This window comes from Psammomys obesus, unplaced genomic scaffold, assembly GCF_907164565.1.
Source record: "Psammomys obesus unplaced genomic scaffold, mPsaObe1.curated_primary_1811, whole genome shotgun sequence".
NCBI lineage: Eukaryota > Metazoa > Chordata > Mammalia > Rodentia > Muridae > Psammomys > Psammomys obesus.
This window is the reverse complement of record NW_026596088.1, coordinates 13894280-13910132: the sequence shown is the minus strand read 5'-3', so window position 1 is coordinate 13910132 and position 15853 is coordinate 13894280. Positions and strand designations below refer to the sequence as shown.

General features: G+C 35.2%; 1 protein-coding gene across 4 annotated transcripts in view; it reads right to left on the bottom strand.

Moving 5' to 3' along the window:
- The window catches only part of Btbd10 (BTB domain containing 10), a 53686-nt gene that overhangs the window by 3770 nt on the left and 34063 nt on the right, over positions 1–15853 (bottom strand). For all 4 annotated transcript variants that reach the window (XM_055627637.1, XM_055627639.1, XM_055627638.1 and 1 more), the window contains 6 exons: positions 12673–12869; positions 10012–10297; positions 7258–7360; positions 6251–6371; positions 5082–5279; positions 2652–2762 (listed from right to left, as the gene is read on the bottom strand). In XM_055627637.1, the coding sequence (XP_055483612.1) occupies positions 2652–2762; positions 5082–5279; positions 6251–6371; positions 7258–7360; positions 10012–10297; positions 12673–12869 (1016 nt within the window). The remainder of the gene's footprint in view (positions 1–2651; positions 2763–5081; positions 5280–6250; positions 6372–7257; positions 7361–10011; positions 10298–12672; positions 12870–15853) is intronic.

The following is a 15853-nucleotide window of genomic DNA, read 5'->3' as shown; positions in this document are numbered from 1 at the left end:
AATACTCTTTGTTAAACAAAAAGAAGCTAAGGATTTTTTTTCAAGCTTAGTATGATGAAAACTGGATAGAAAAGAAAATTTTGCACTCTGTGACAAGTGCAATCCTTATTTTCCTACTATTCCTGCTCAAAATACAAAAGGTAGATTTAATTCACAAACTCATGTAATTAAACAGTTTCTCAGTCTCAAACTTCCTTATAGTCTATGGGAACTATTTCAATACTACTACTTCAGAATTTTCCCTTTAAACTTTAAGCTTTGTTAAAATCTCAGTTAAGTACTATGACAGAAGAAAGTTTTCCACCAAATTCATGCACACCTAAGGATGGAAGAAATGCCATATGATCATATACATCTGTTAAAGGAGCAACAAACTCATACTCTACACTGAGTTTAGAATTCAACCTTTGGCGGTCTACAGATATCCCATTAAGGATAAAGGAACCCTCAAAGATGCATGTTTTGACAGAACTGTGGTGTGGAGAGTAATTAAGGCAGAAATTATTTGTATTTTTTTTTCATCTTTCTAACAGACAGTTTTGAGACATTTGTTGTTGTTATTGTTGGTCCATTTTTTGATTAGCCTCTGTTTCATAAGTGATGGGATCAGACATGCCACTGTGCCCATCAAAGATACTTTTTCATTTAACCTTATCTCTTACCAATACTTAAAATCTGTTTATCATTCAGTAACATCTAACAGACAGGCCTAAGTATAGTATTATCAACACATGAATATGAATGTAAGATCATGGGACCATGACCATTTAAAGAAATACTCTTCTAGCCTTACACTTATCATCCCTTCTCACATTCTCCCTAATCCTCCCCATGTCTTAGACACCAACTCAGTCCAGCACAATCAACCCTCAAAAAAAAAAAAAAATCAGATTTCTTCTAAGAGCCTTGGAATTGGGATGGGGTGACAAAAAGGTCAACACTCCTAGGATTGAGGCTATTTTGTTTACTTTCTTCTCTTTTGTGTGCTACAATGCTTCTAACTTACTTTTCGAAGAAGAAAAAAATTTACAGACTTGATGGAAAAGTTGAGGTTATACAAATCAGTTATAAGAAAAAGATGCTTCAGAATCTAGAAGCAGTTATTGAAATAAATGTAGGAGAATAATTACTGTCTAACCAAAGTCAGGATTAACTTATCTAAATCTGTAATTTGTCTGGACAAATACAAATACTGTTAAAGGGAAACTTTAACAGCTTTCTTTTCCTCTTACGCAGAAATAGTGTAATCAAGCAGATTTGACTGAGAAAAACTCTAAGAATGAAGGAATTAAAAAATGATGTTTTCATTTCTTAATGAGATTACCCATTCAAGTAAGATCTGTGCACTAGTTTTTATAAGTAGGCGACGTTGTGCGGGGAAAGTGCAAAGCGACATAGGCAAGCACTGGCGAGAGCCATGTGTGTACTGTCCTTCACAGAAGTCCTGTTTGGACACTCTTCTTATGTGTCTCACAACCCAGCCCTGTGATTCTTCAGCACCTCAGCTAGGCCCTTAGCTGGCAAAATCATGCTCACTATCATCAGCTCAAACACACTGAGAACTTTACTTGTTGGTACTGGTTTAAGTGTTTTTCTTGTGTTACCGCAACTCATCCTTAACAGACATTTAAAGTACTTATTAATGTTCCCAATTCCAGAAAAAAGATACTGGTTTAAGTGCTGTGCCCAATGCACAATTAATCCCTAAGTAACCTGGCTCCAGAAGCTTTACTCTTTACACGCTTGAAGGATATTTGGTTGTGGTTTTGTTGTTTGTTTGTTTGAAAATACTTAATTTATATAAGTGCTCTATCTTCATGTACACCTGCATGCCAGAAGAGGGCATCAGATCATATTATAGATGGCTGTGAGCCAGCACATGGATGTTGGGAACTGAATTCAGGACCTTTGGGAGAGCAGACAATGCTCTTAACTGCTAAGCCATCTCTCTAGCCCTGTTTCTTTTAAGACAAAGAGTCTCACTATGTAGCCCTGGCTATCCCAGAGTTCACTCTTTAGACCAGGCTGGTCTCAAAGTCACAGAGATCGGCCTGCCTCTGCCTCCCAAGTAATGAGATTAAAGCTGTGTGCCACTAGAACTGGCAGATATTTGGTATTTTAAAACAAAAGGCACATCTGTCAAGGCTACCTAAGGTTATATATGCATTTAAGAGATGAAACAAGCTGTGCAACTGTATATAAATTGAATACTAGCATACAGTGAGCCAAGTACTGCTTCTAAATGCATTTTCAAAAGGTGCTTTTAACATATATTAGGCCTCAAAGATCACCACTAAGCAAACAGCCCTGTCAACTTTATGGGAATGTACACATGTGAGGCAACAAACACCATGTGGGTTTTGCTTATGAATCATAGCATGCCATGGGAGGATAAAAAAAAGAAAATTACATTTCTGTATCAATAAGGAATCTAATGAAATACATACTAATTCTTAATGGCTTTCACGCCTTCTCAGAAGAAAGCCTGTCTCTCTCATTTAATGTTTACCCCATCATCATCCAGTAACTACTGGGAGTGCTCCCCTCCAGCAAATTATTTAAACTTACAGAAGCAGATCCACTAAAAAAAAAAAAAAAAAAAAAAAAAAAAAAAAAAAAAAATTTAAGAAAATGAATTAAAAACATCTTACCTTCTATCCCCAATCTAATCTTCTTAAGACCCCTCTCCTTCAAAACTGACTTGGCCACATCTCTGTTTTCAATGTACTTGAAAAATCTATATAATTTTGTGCTATAAATAACTGGAATCAAAAAGACAAAAATATTTCAAATTAACATCAAAGTACTTAAGAAATTAACTTGAATTTACCTTGATCATCAAAGGGACCTGGCATCCCTAAAAGCCTAAATAATGGATGCACTAATGCCAAAGGAAGACTAGCCAACATGACAGGACAATATTCAGTACAGTTAATATAGAAGCAAATGTCTACTTAAGTGATAACAAAAAAAGCTTTGATAACCAGTCAGGTAACCCAATCCACAGGAAGGAGCTCTTTCTCAAAAACACACATCCACTTACTGGAATTTTCAGTAAGGCAACCAAAAGATACTGATTACACACTATTATCAAGCAGGCAGAGTAAAGAACTTTACTAAGATACCTACATGGCCTAGTCTGGAGGTGAGGAAACTGCTTTTTCAAAGAGCACTACACATTTTATACTTCATGGATCGATCAAGCAACTATTAATAATTTCCCCAAAGGCAAAGCCCCTCCCCACAAACTGTTTTCCATTCAGGCAAAGAGCCCCATTTAATACTGATGTTAAAAATGGCAGATCCGAGCATGTTCTGCCTAGGTTAGTCTGTTTAGAGCAAACTGGCTTTGCAGAGGGCAGACAGTCCACTGACAACATGTTGAGTCTTCCAAACGTGCTGGGAACTTCAGGGAGTTAGACTGGTGGGACTTCCTCGCCTCCTCTTTTTCTGGTGGAGTTATCGCCCTTAAAAGGTGAACTGCAAGGTTTTGTCAAAAAAAGAAAAACACACTCACAAACCAAACATGCTGGTTTAAGAGTCAATAAAGGAAAATATGTATACAAATTTTACCCATGGGATCAATCTGTTCTTATTACTAAAGCTTTGAGACTACTGATATTCTAAGATTTTTATTTATTATTAATTTATTCTGACTATTCAGAAAAGAGAGTCTTAGAAAATCAGTCTAGCTGAAAAAGCTATCTCTGCATCCTTCTTGAATGCATCTTCTTTAGGCTGGAACAGCTTGAAAGAAAACGAATCCATTTAGATCAACTGAGTAAAGACAGCTTTTGTTCCTTTTAAGCTACAAACTCAACATTAAAAAAACAAGAAACTGAAATGAAATGTCAACAGGGAAAGAGGAAAGGCTGATCTGACTTTAATTCTGTCAGCACTGCAATGTCACCTCTCCTGTAATTGCATCTCCTCTCTTGGAGCTGAACCTATCGAAAGCTAACATATACATGATAAGCTCTTTTTTAACAAAAAAATAATTCAGTATGTTTATTCTAAGTTCTGGTACCTTTCTGTTTTTCCTGTTTTGTCCAACTTTTTATTCTATGTAACTGAGAAAATTTGTCAGAAAAAAGCCAAGGACTGAGGAAACAGCAATGAAGATTATCTTTACAAAAGACTCACAGCACTAGGTGTGGATATGATCAGAATACATTGTATGAAAGTCTTAAAGAATTAATAAATATTTTAAAAGAGAATCGCAACATTCACATAAGTCCATCATGTAAGAGAAAAACCTGTCTGCTCTGGAAAGTGCTACCACAACATGTCTGAGAAAAACCTTCTGAAAACCCAAGTTGGCAAAGTGACTGTTTGGGAGTGTTTGTTTAGTTTTTGGAAAACGGCTCATAAAATGAAAAAAGAGAAAAAGAGAGAGAGAGATTAGAGTTTTCATAGTTTTTGTATTCCTAAAGCTTTTACTTAAACTCATTGTAGTCTAACCCTTACCAGATTAACAGCTAGATCGTAAAACAAAAGAATGCTAGGTCACCTATGACACTGCTTAAAAATGCTTGTATTGGGTTAATAAATAAAGACAACATAACAACTTTCCTAATAAAAACAAAACAATTCTAATCACAAGGTTTAGAAGTGAAAAAAAGAACTCACTGCTGCTCCAGATAGGCTAGTCTGGTCAGAAACAACTGGAGAACTATAGTTTGTTCAATAAATCTTTTGGAAGGGCTACTATCAGGAACACAAATGATTTTAAAAAGAAATCTTGGAACTTCAAAGTTAACTCCAGTCAACAAAATGCAAACAGTTTCTGCGCATGACAGGCAGGGGTGGGCACACTTTTTCTGCACAGGCCCAAACAATGAATACTCTGGGCTTTGCTAGCCATGCAATCTCTGTTGCAACTACTCAATTCTGCCATCATAGCACCAAAGCAGCCATAGTCAATACAAAAACTTTGTCTATAAAACAGGCAATGGGCTGAATTTAACCCAGAGCTAGTTTGGTTCCTGGTATATGAAAAGAATTTGTCTTTTGATTACTATTAGAAGATAGAGATAATCCATACAATGAACCAGGAAACCAAAGCATGGCAAAATACTTACTTTGTGAATATTCCTCTCCCATCTGTGGTGGATACTCCTCATCCCAATCAACTACATCATCATCTGTAAGCACCACGATATGGCACTCTCTTTCCCCACTCTGGGCACTTGCTACCATGAGAGGGAGGATCATTTCTTCCAGATAAAATTCAAATTGTCTACGAGCACCATCATTTGATAACTCATGCATAAGGGCACCTGAAATGAAACCCACAAAAATATCTTGACTGTTTTGGATGTTTGTTGAAAGCAAAAGCAAAGAATAAATAAACAGAACACCAGTATCGATTTTAGAAGTACAGATTGATATGTAGGTTATTCTTTAGTTATCACACTTTACCTAAAAAGAGTTCATATGGAAAGTCAGGAAAAAAAAATGGACAACAGTAAAAAGAAACTACATTTGATATGTGAAGGAACAGAGAGAGAATGACAGGCAGAAAAGCAAAGGATGTTTTAAGAACCGGAGGAGGCATTAACAGAGGTGCTCAGGTAACTTAGCAATGACACCTAATGCCAGAGTTACCAAGAAATTAATATTGTTCATAATTTTCTAGTTAGCTCAATATTACAAGAAAAACAAAAACAAAGAATCTGCTAAGAGTGTACATGATGCAAACAAAGAGGGCAGTTAAACACAATGGACAAATTCAGTAACTTTCTTGTTTTAAAAAATATTTATTTTCTGTGCATGAGTGTCTGTCTGTATAAGACTCTGCCTAAAAAAAAAAAGGGGGGGGGGAGCGCACATACAACAGAGACGATCAACAAACTATGTCTGATGGACAGGAGAACTAAAAGTCCCAGTATATCTTGTAATAAATATTTATATGTTCCATAGTGGTCAAGACACTATCTCACAGAGATAAAAAAGATAAATTTTTAGATGATATGATCTAAAGAATGAAAATAAAGGCATACTTTAGGAAAAGTCAAGGTTCCCAAGCTAGGATATATTAATAACAAATGATACAGTAAATAGCCAAAGAGAAAATGTGTATGAGTTCACTGAAAAAGGTTTAGAAAAGAAACAAAGCTATCTAGAACTCCGCAGAGCTCAGCACTTTTTATAATAGCAGGACACTTTATAATTGAACTAAAAAACATTTGAAGTCCATGTAAACAACACATGCAGGCTTCACAGCACTGTTAATACAACTCATACTTACTGAGATCTCTACATTTAATTGTACTATATTCAAAAGAAATACAAAGGTAATCGCATGCTTCTCTCAGCTCAGGAATAGATATGCCATCAGGACAGCGGATGATTCCTGTCTTATAGTAATCCTGGAGGGAAAAACATTAAGAAGAATGCATTAAGTACCAGAGCACAAGGTAGTCCAGACTCATTATCAAGACTGGGTTGGTAGCATTTTCAAAAGCAGTAGAACCCTGATTTTTCTTTTTCTTTCTTTCTTTTTTGTCTTTCAAGTCAGGGTTTCTCTATGTAACAGCCCTGGCTGTCCTGAAACTCTCTTTGTAGACCAGGCTGGCCTCAAACTCACAAGGATCTACCTGCTTCTGCCTCTTGAGTGCTGGAATTAAAGGTGTTCACTACCACACTTGGCCATGTCCTGATATTTTAAAACTATGAACAGTAGTAAAGTTACATGGGACCTCAGGACTACCTAACAATCTTTAATATTTTATTATAAGAAGTACAGACATACAGTTAATTTCACTGAATAGAAGTTGTATAAACATTCCTTGAAACAAAGTGTTAAGACTTCAAAGAAGAAAAAACAAAGAGCTAACAAGAACAACAGCAAAAAATCAGTAAGATAATGTTTAGATGTTCATAAATTTCCATAGTGCTAGGTTGGGTAATAAATCATGATTCAAGGAATCACATCTGACTGACTGTAAGAGAATTAAGAGAAATAATATGACTTTAGAAATGTTAGAACGTAACACCTGAAAGAACTGCACACAGGGCTAAGAGATTAATCTTCATATCTTATCTTCCCAAGGCCATGAATTCACTTGTCTGTATCATTTTATCTTTATGTACTAACACAAATATAAACTAAAGAGCATTTAAAGCAAATAATTACCTGTCTATCTCCAAATAAAGCTCTAAATACTTACTGAGAATGGATCTTATGCTTAAGCTATTAACACATACAAAAATCAAAACCAAAAACAAACAAACAAAAAAAAACCATACACTCACCAAAATAGCTCGAAACACAGTAGAACCAATTCCCTCTGCCACCTCGTACTCGCCCTTCTCATTGGGACGTGTGAAATTGTGTTCCCGGCCTGATCCAAACATCCTACAATATTAAGTAATTAAAATGTGTATCAGTAGGATACTTTTAAAAAGGGTATCAGTTTTACATATAGACATGACAATAATGTGTTCTTTAAGTATTATGCTATATTATTATTTTAATAATTATAAGAAATTTATTTTGGCAAACATTAAAAAGAGAGCATAAAAGATCTGATAGGGACAGTACTATGGTACTTATTACCTTTAAGCAACAATATCAACAGCTAAAGATGTTGCCCAGTAGTAGGATATTTGCTTTACATGCTTAAGGACCTGGGTTCTACCTCCAGCACACACACAAAAATATTATCATCTGATCTAGGTACAGCAGCTCACACTTTTAACCCCATCACTCAGAGGACTGAGGCAGGAGCACTGCCACTGATTCAAAGACAGCTGGCACTAAACAGGAAATTCTAGGCCACCCTGAAACTATACAGCAAGAACCTCGTCAACTTACTGGGCTCCCACCCCTAACAGTAATAAAAGTAAGCAAAACAATCATTCTACAGAAAGGATGACTTTTCTAGAAATCATGTCATGCATGATTTCTTAAAGACAAAAGGTGGGGGGATATTTAATCTGTGCTCTTCCCATGAAATCATAAAGTTGTAGTATATCAACAAAATATACAGCTAGCTGTGTTGGAAAAACTAAGATGATATAGGCAAGTTCTGCTTTTTAACATTTCACAAATTCTAAATTTTGAGTCCTACTCAAAATTCTTAAGACTTGCATCCTAGAACTGAAACAGAGGATGAGCTGGACAAGGTGGTGCATTCCTTTAATCCTAGTACTTGGATCTGAGTTCAGGCCAACCTGGTCTACATAGTGAGTTCCACAACAACCAGAGCTACACAGTGAGACCTTGTCTCAAAAACAAACAAACAAACAAAAACCTAAAACCAACCAACCAAAGCAAGAACAGATGATGGTGAATGAAAGTTTAATTAAATGGCCAGGCATGGCGATACATGCCATTAGTCAAAGCATTCAGGAGGCAGGGGCAGGCGAATCTCTTGAGTTTGAGGCCAATCTGGTCTACAGAGAAAATTCCAGGACAGCTAGGGCTACAGAGAACCCCTGTCTCTAAAAATCAAACAAGCAAACACAAGTAACACCCAGAAAAGTTTAATTAAATGTGTTAAAAAATAAAAAGCTCCTTGCCTTTATTTTAACATAAGAAAAATTAAAAAAAAAACACACACACAAGAATTTTATGATCTCAAGACATTATTGGCTCACTTAAAGAAATTTCTTTTGCAATGAAAAGTTTCAAACAGTGCTGAGAAATATTTTTAAATTATTAATTAAAAATAGTTGAGCCTCTGAATTCAATGATATCACTATTTCCAAAGTGAACACAGTATTTTAAGTATTCTATCCAGTAGTTTATTCTTTTGTCACAACACAGAAATCCATGGAAAACAAAGCTTTTTTATTTTAGTTTCCAAAAAGAATGCCAAGTGCTTTCCAGTTCCTATGAATATTAATTTTCCTCCCCAAAGCTATGCTTTAGTCACTGCCTGAACAGAAGCTTTGAGTGAAAAGCATCAAGAATCAAATGTCATGCAATTTTCTCAAATTCTTGAACTTTTTACCAAAGGAACGCTATTCTTTTCAGATCAATGTGAACACACACACACAAACTTTAAAAAACAGTTGAAGTGAATTTCAAATACCTATTTTTTTTTCAATTTTTATGTAAAAATTAAGTATAACAATGTCAAGTCAATAACTTCCACCAATCATAAATGATAGTAAAAATACATATTCATGTAAATGCATATTTAAGTCTAATGCCACTAAGAGAACTCAAAATGTATAAAATACCAAGACACCAGCATTTATTCTGTACTGAGTCTTTTTCTTTTCCTCTACCCCTCCTCCACCTTTCTAGAGCTCCTAGAGCCATCACACACAAAAAGGGAATATACTTCAAGTTTTTGCCTCCTGTAAACATCTATTTCATTTTTACCCTCCATTTTAATTACAGACAAAAAATATTTACCCTGAAGTATCTGACCCTTATTTTAGGCATGTTGAAAATTATTTCCACACCATCTAAAATCCTGAGATTGTGATTCCCATTACTATAAATTTTAACTACTAAAGATAACTACCAACTATACCATATTTCCTACACTTTTCAAAGGCATAGCCTCACTCCCCACCTTAAATATTTACAATAAATTGACAAGTAAATATCTAACATCAAAATAACAATTCAAATTGACTTTACAGCGAATCAAACAATTTTCCTTAAGCAAAGCTGACAGGTATCTTCCTATATCTGGTTTTAGAAACTCATTTGGGAAACATGTCAATGCTGAGATTCATCTGGTTAGACTCAATCTACCAGATCAATTTGCGAAGATGGTCCCTTGGCCTGACTTTAATGACAAATATATTTGCTGTTGCTACTGGTACTGCAAAAGATCATTAGAAATGAAACCAAGTTCAAGCTTCGCTCTAACCATATTCTACTTGTATTAACATAGACAAATAATTTAACTTCAAAATCCAGTTCTTTCATCTATAAAATAGGAATGCTTCATCACTCTGTATAGCAGAAATTTTACTGTAAAATTTAATAACTACAAAAAAAATGACTGTGAAAGGTGCTTTATAGTAAACAGCAATGAAACAAACCTGCCCAACATTGTATTTGGCTGTGCAGTAAAAATGGACGGGTCCACAACAAATCTGGTGTTATCCACAATCAGTGTCACACGCTCAGCTGTCCTCACACTCCGAGCCCCTTCTTTTGCATTCTCGTACACAAACACCATCTCCCCAGTTGTCTTACAGCTACCATCTGAGCTTGACTGACTGCTGTTCCGGCTGCTGTTCCCAGCACTGCTCATGGAACCATTTGGGGATGCTCTTTGAGGCCGAGGACTACTTGGACGAGATGAACTATGGTCTTTTTCACGTTCTGAAATAAAAATGTTAAGGTCATACAAATTTTCTTAAAAAGATTTGAAAACTGTACCTTCTAAAATATCTGATATAGGAAAGTTCTTTTAAATTGCAGAATTTTTCTATTTCACGTAACTTTTCAACAAAGCCAAGAATAAAATCCAAAATATGAAAATGTTTTCAAGACATTTTAGCTAATTGATGTTGACAGACAGGCAAAGTTAAGGTAAATCTTATCATTCCACTGAAAAAAATGTAAGTCAAAATATTCTTACAAGTCAAATAAACAGATGTAAAAAATCAGTTAAACATTAACAAGAGTATCAGATTTTACAGAGCTGTTGGTTTCTTTTGGTTTTTGTTGTCAAGACAGCCTGCTACACGGTGCAGGCTGGTCTCAAACTCCTGATCCTCCCACCTTGGCCTTCAAGGTGCTACGATTACGTGCTCCCATGCCTCAGCCTGAAAACAACTATTTAAAACAGTCCTAATTTAAAAAAGGCTAACATTATTCAGAACATGAGGTACCAAATGTAGAAATACAGCTGGGCCTGGTGGTACATGCCTTTAATCCCAGCACTTGGGAGGCAGAGGCAAGCAGATCTGTGTGAGTTCTACAAAGCAGAGTTCCAAGACAGAGAGAAACCCTGTCTCAAAACAAATGAACCAAATATGTAGAAACTCATTGTATTAATAGCATCACATGGAAATCAGTAATTTTTCTCATAAAAAGAAGACCTGAAAAGAAAAAATTTAGTAGGGACAGCAAGAATTAAACAAACAATGCCCCACCCCTACAGAACTTTAATGACTACCAAAGAATTTAGCAACTAATGGTATACTGCTTTCTTTCTGTCTGTTTTAGACAGGGCCTCATGGAGACCAGGCTGGCCTCAAATTCAATATGTAGCTGATAATGACCTTACTTTCCCCTTGTGCTAAGTTTACAGGCCTGTACCATTCTGCTCAGCTGATACATTTTCTTTACAGCCTTCTTTTGCAGAATAAAGCAATGATGCAAATTACAGACATATAATTCCCTATCATTTTTATAGGTAGAAAGCATGGTTAAATTTTTTTTAGATGTTCTAATACACTATACAAGGATAATAAAAACCAGTATCTTATGGTAAGTTTTATTTAAAAATTGTATCACTAAAATTTAAAGGTGACCTAAAAATGTACCTCTGTCTCATTAGCTTTTGCCAAATTTCTTTATGACTCAAGCTACTTAGAACACACTGTGCAGCATGCTGATTTTATAATTAGGCTTGCTATAGCTATTCTGACACACTCTTCCTTTAGCTCCTATTCCTACAAAGCTGGTAGTATCCCCAAAGCAAAATTTATTGCAGTGATAAAATAGTTATATTCTGTTCTTCTTTCTCAGAGACTCAATGCTACATGGAAGAAACTATTAACTCTTTTTGCTACTTCTGCCCATATTTGGCTTATAAATATTAACATATCTTCAAGGACCTACTTAGTTCAATTTTTCTGCCTAATAAGACCTAACTTAAATTATCCTGATTTGCCACAAATTACCAGAAACTAGCAAATATAATTAAGTCAATTAGGGGAGGAGGCTTGCTGGAGTTTGAAAGGGCCTCACACATGCTAAACTAGTACTCTACCAGCAAGCTATATATTCCTTCAGCCTAAATGTGTTCCCCCACACACCGGAGGTGGAGTCTGAACTCAAGGCCATGTGCTGTTTAAGCACAGATGACCACAGAGCTACATACCAGTCTTAAATCAACATTTGTTATTTATGCCCTCCCTAGAGGGAAATTTTAAAATATCAACAGTTTCATACTGCTTAATACATTTATACCAGACTGGTACTTTGTAACACAATGTGTTGTCCTGAGCTAATAATGCTCAAGTGTGAGTAAGAAGAAATGAAAAGACCCAAGTTGCTAAGAGAGTAAAACGTTTCTCTTTTGTCTATTTTTATTATTAAACTTGGAAACCTGTCAAAATCAGAAAAAAAAATCCTACAATGTTTATGCTTGATTAACAATCAATGTTTGCATGATTAACCAGAGAACTCTTGCAATTATTCACCTTACTATTATTTTATAAGCCAGTTATAAATGTATCTCAATAAACAAAAATTAATTTGAAAGTTTTCCCTTATATATCTGTATTACCACAGCTTCAAAGGCTTTTCATGTTACTTCTTTTATAAGACTGTGTCCAAACTTGAAATATACCATTGTTTGATTTAATAAGCTGTCTTTTTAAGAAAGAATCAAGATCAGCTGAAATACAAATAAATGAATTATAACAAAGAAGTGAACATTACTCAAGTGTTACGCACAACTGAACATTATCACAATTGTGAAAGCCTGCTGACAAGAACCGGTGGGGTGAGATGAGCTTACATACCAACATGGTGCTGTCGTGTTGGTGAAGTCACATTTCGAATACAAGGAGTGAGCTGAGACTCTGCTCTCTCATGAGATGAATCTCGTGATCTGTCACTTGACCTTCGTCTATCTCTTGATCTCTCATGTCCCCCACTAGCACCATGCAGACTCATTTTGGTGTGGTCAACTCCTCCCTTAGCAACACGTGAGGCAGTGCTGATAGGTTGGAAAAGAAAATTAATCATACAAGTAGGGAAAAAAAGATAGCTAAGTGCTTTAAATGAAAACATGCTTTAACATAGGACTGACACTTAAAAACCAAACTGTTACTTTTTGATTCTGAAATCTGATTTACCTTGAACCTTTAGGTTTGATAAATTCTGGAGTAATGTGCTTATAAAAATTACATTCAATGTGTAATAAATAAAAAAAATTAAAACCCAAAAGCTTAACTTCCTCTTTTGCTTTGCTTTATAGAGATGGAGTCTTGCTATAGAGACCCAGTCTCTCTAACCCCCTACTGCTGGTGCTACAAGCATTCATTCACCACCGTGTATGGCAACAATTGACTTCTAAGATACAGGTATGCTTAGTAACAAGAGTTACATAGGGATTTTAATTTTATTTGTAAGGGAAATCTTAGGTAGAGCACCAAATTCTAAAACACTAAAAAAATAAAATAAAATAAAAAAATTGAAGTTTGGATAAAATACCTGGCAAGTCTCCAAACAAACCTGATCAACTCATTTAAGAACGTTTACAAATGTATTATTACTATTTTAATTTCTGAAAAGTTCTTCTCTAAAAAAACCCCCAAATTTTACTTTATTTGCTGATTATAGAGAGAATTAAAGAATTTTATAAAATGATACAGACTAAATTCTACTGTGAGAAGTAACTGAGAACATTGTCCTTCAGCTAAAATAGTCGAAAAACAGAATTCACTCAGAATTCCTATTAAGTATGCACACTACAGGGACAATGATGTGTTAAAAATGAAAACAGAGTGCTAAGATCTAGTATTAACACGTGTTCTTACCAGTTTAAAGCCAATAAAAAAGAAGCCCTCTCCAAAGCTTACCCTTGTGGCAATAATACATTAATAATATATACATTGAGAAGTATAAATAATTCACTTCTAAATGTAAAATATGTTCATCACAAATAACTAAATGAGTGACAGATAACAAACACTTTATAATCTCAAAAGAAGACAAAGCCAGCAGATTAAAGTTAGGGGACTGACAAGTCAGTTTAGTGAGTAAGGGTACTCACTGGCTGCCAATCCTGACAACCTGAGTTTGATCCCTGGTAGAAAGAGAGAGCCATGTCCTGCAAGCTGTTCTCTCACCTCCACACGGGAGCCCCACAAAAATAATAAATAGGTAGATAAGGGTAATTAGAAAATTTTAGATTAGTTAGTCACAAGTTCCTAAAAAATATGTAAAATTTTAATAATGAAAATGGAAACAAACAACAAGAGATTACCACTGAGATTATTACACAGGTACAGAAAACGCAATGGTAGTAACCACAGCCAGCCCCAAGACAATTTAGAAATGTAACATATTAGTATTTGTGACAGTTTAAAAAATATTATAGCATATTTTAGCAATAGAAGGAACTTTATGGTTTTATAGTAATTGGCTAAAATTTTCCTTTAATAGTTATATAATATTTTTAATTTCTTAATATTGAGGTCCCCTATCTGTAAGGTGTAAGTCCTAAGATTCTATTTACGTTCTACAGTTGATATCAGGAGTAACTCAAGTACAATAAACGGAAGGGTTAGCAAAGCACCTGCCACAATGCCCCTCTTAAATGGTAGGTGTTTATTTCTAACCACAGGGACTGAAAAGTTCCGGCTTCCCAGTTTGTTTAGTTATAAGCACTAGGCAGCATGGTAGTAACACTGAGCTAAGCCTAGCTTTATTCTAATGTCCTCTCTACACCACAGCTCATTCTTAGAATGTAACCTTACAATCTTACAATTCCAAAGGCTGATTTACATCCTTTAGGGACTCAAGGTCATCTTTTTGTTAGTTCATTAGCTATACTGCTTTTGTTATTTTTGCAGTTTGTTTCATTATGGAAATGAATCACTATCCTGTTATAACAGAGATTACAGGTACAGAAGATAAATCACACTTAGTTACATCTAGAGAAACAAAGGTAGTCTGTTAGCCATTATCAGTCATTTGTTTCTCATATGCCTTAAGAAGACAAGAATTTTCCACTCCCATGTTCCTCTACGGGGGCTAGTTATATTCTTAGCACATAATCATTTTCTTCAAATAGAATCAAGTGACTTTACTACTGGAATAGGAATACCAGAATTTCTGGCTGATTTCTGAAGTAGAAAAAGTACAAATTAATAGAAGGATCATATATGGGGTGAGCAAAACCTCTATTCTCACTGATAAGTTTAAATCATTTTGAACCACAAGAAAGCAAATTTTCTAAATGTGACCGAAGTAATTTAATAGACTGTCCAGTCACAACTCTGGCTAAGGCAAACACAGGCTAAATGTTCAGTTTGAATAAGGGCCAAGCAGACTAATTAATTGAAACAATGTTTTCATAAGATATTTTAGTTAAAAATAAATAGATAAAAAATTAGACACTGCTAAGTGTTCTACTGAAATATTGCCTTCATTTCTAAACTGCTCAGATTTTAAATAAATGCAAACACTCTCATTATATACAACCATTTTCTTCTTTATAAGCCAAATAGGATGTATGCTGAATCAGCCTTCGAAAATCAGATGTTATAAAAGGAAGATTATGTTCTCTTCTTTTTGATTAAATAATTTTAAATCAGGAAAATACTCTAAAGACAAAACAGTATGAGCAAAATAGCAAGGTCAGGCAAGTTCAAGCTCTGCTTCAGGAAGCATTTAAAAGAATGTACAGTTTGTGAGCTGACACAGGCAAGAAAAAGCAGCTCATTCCCAGCACCTGCCTCAAGACAAGACAGCAGCAGGATTGCAGTTATTCCCCTGTCCAAACAGCCCCATAAAACAATCTAAGAAGCAATATAGACAGAGCTTGAGTATGGCATGGATCAAGTTCAAGTACGACCTCCGGATGGAATCCATAAAGAAAGAGTGAAAAAAAAATATGAAAGAAAAATGTCTAGACTTCTCCCAAACTTGAAGATTACAAAGCTGCAAATATAATACGTACAATAAGTTGCCTAG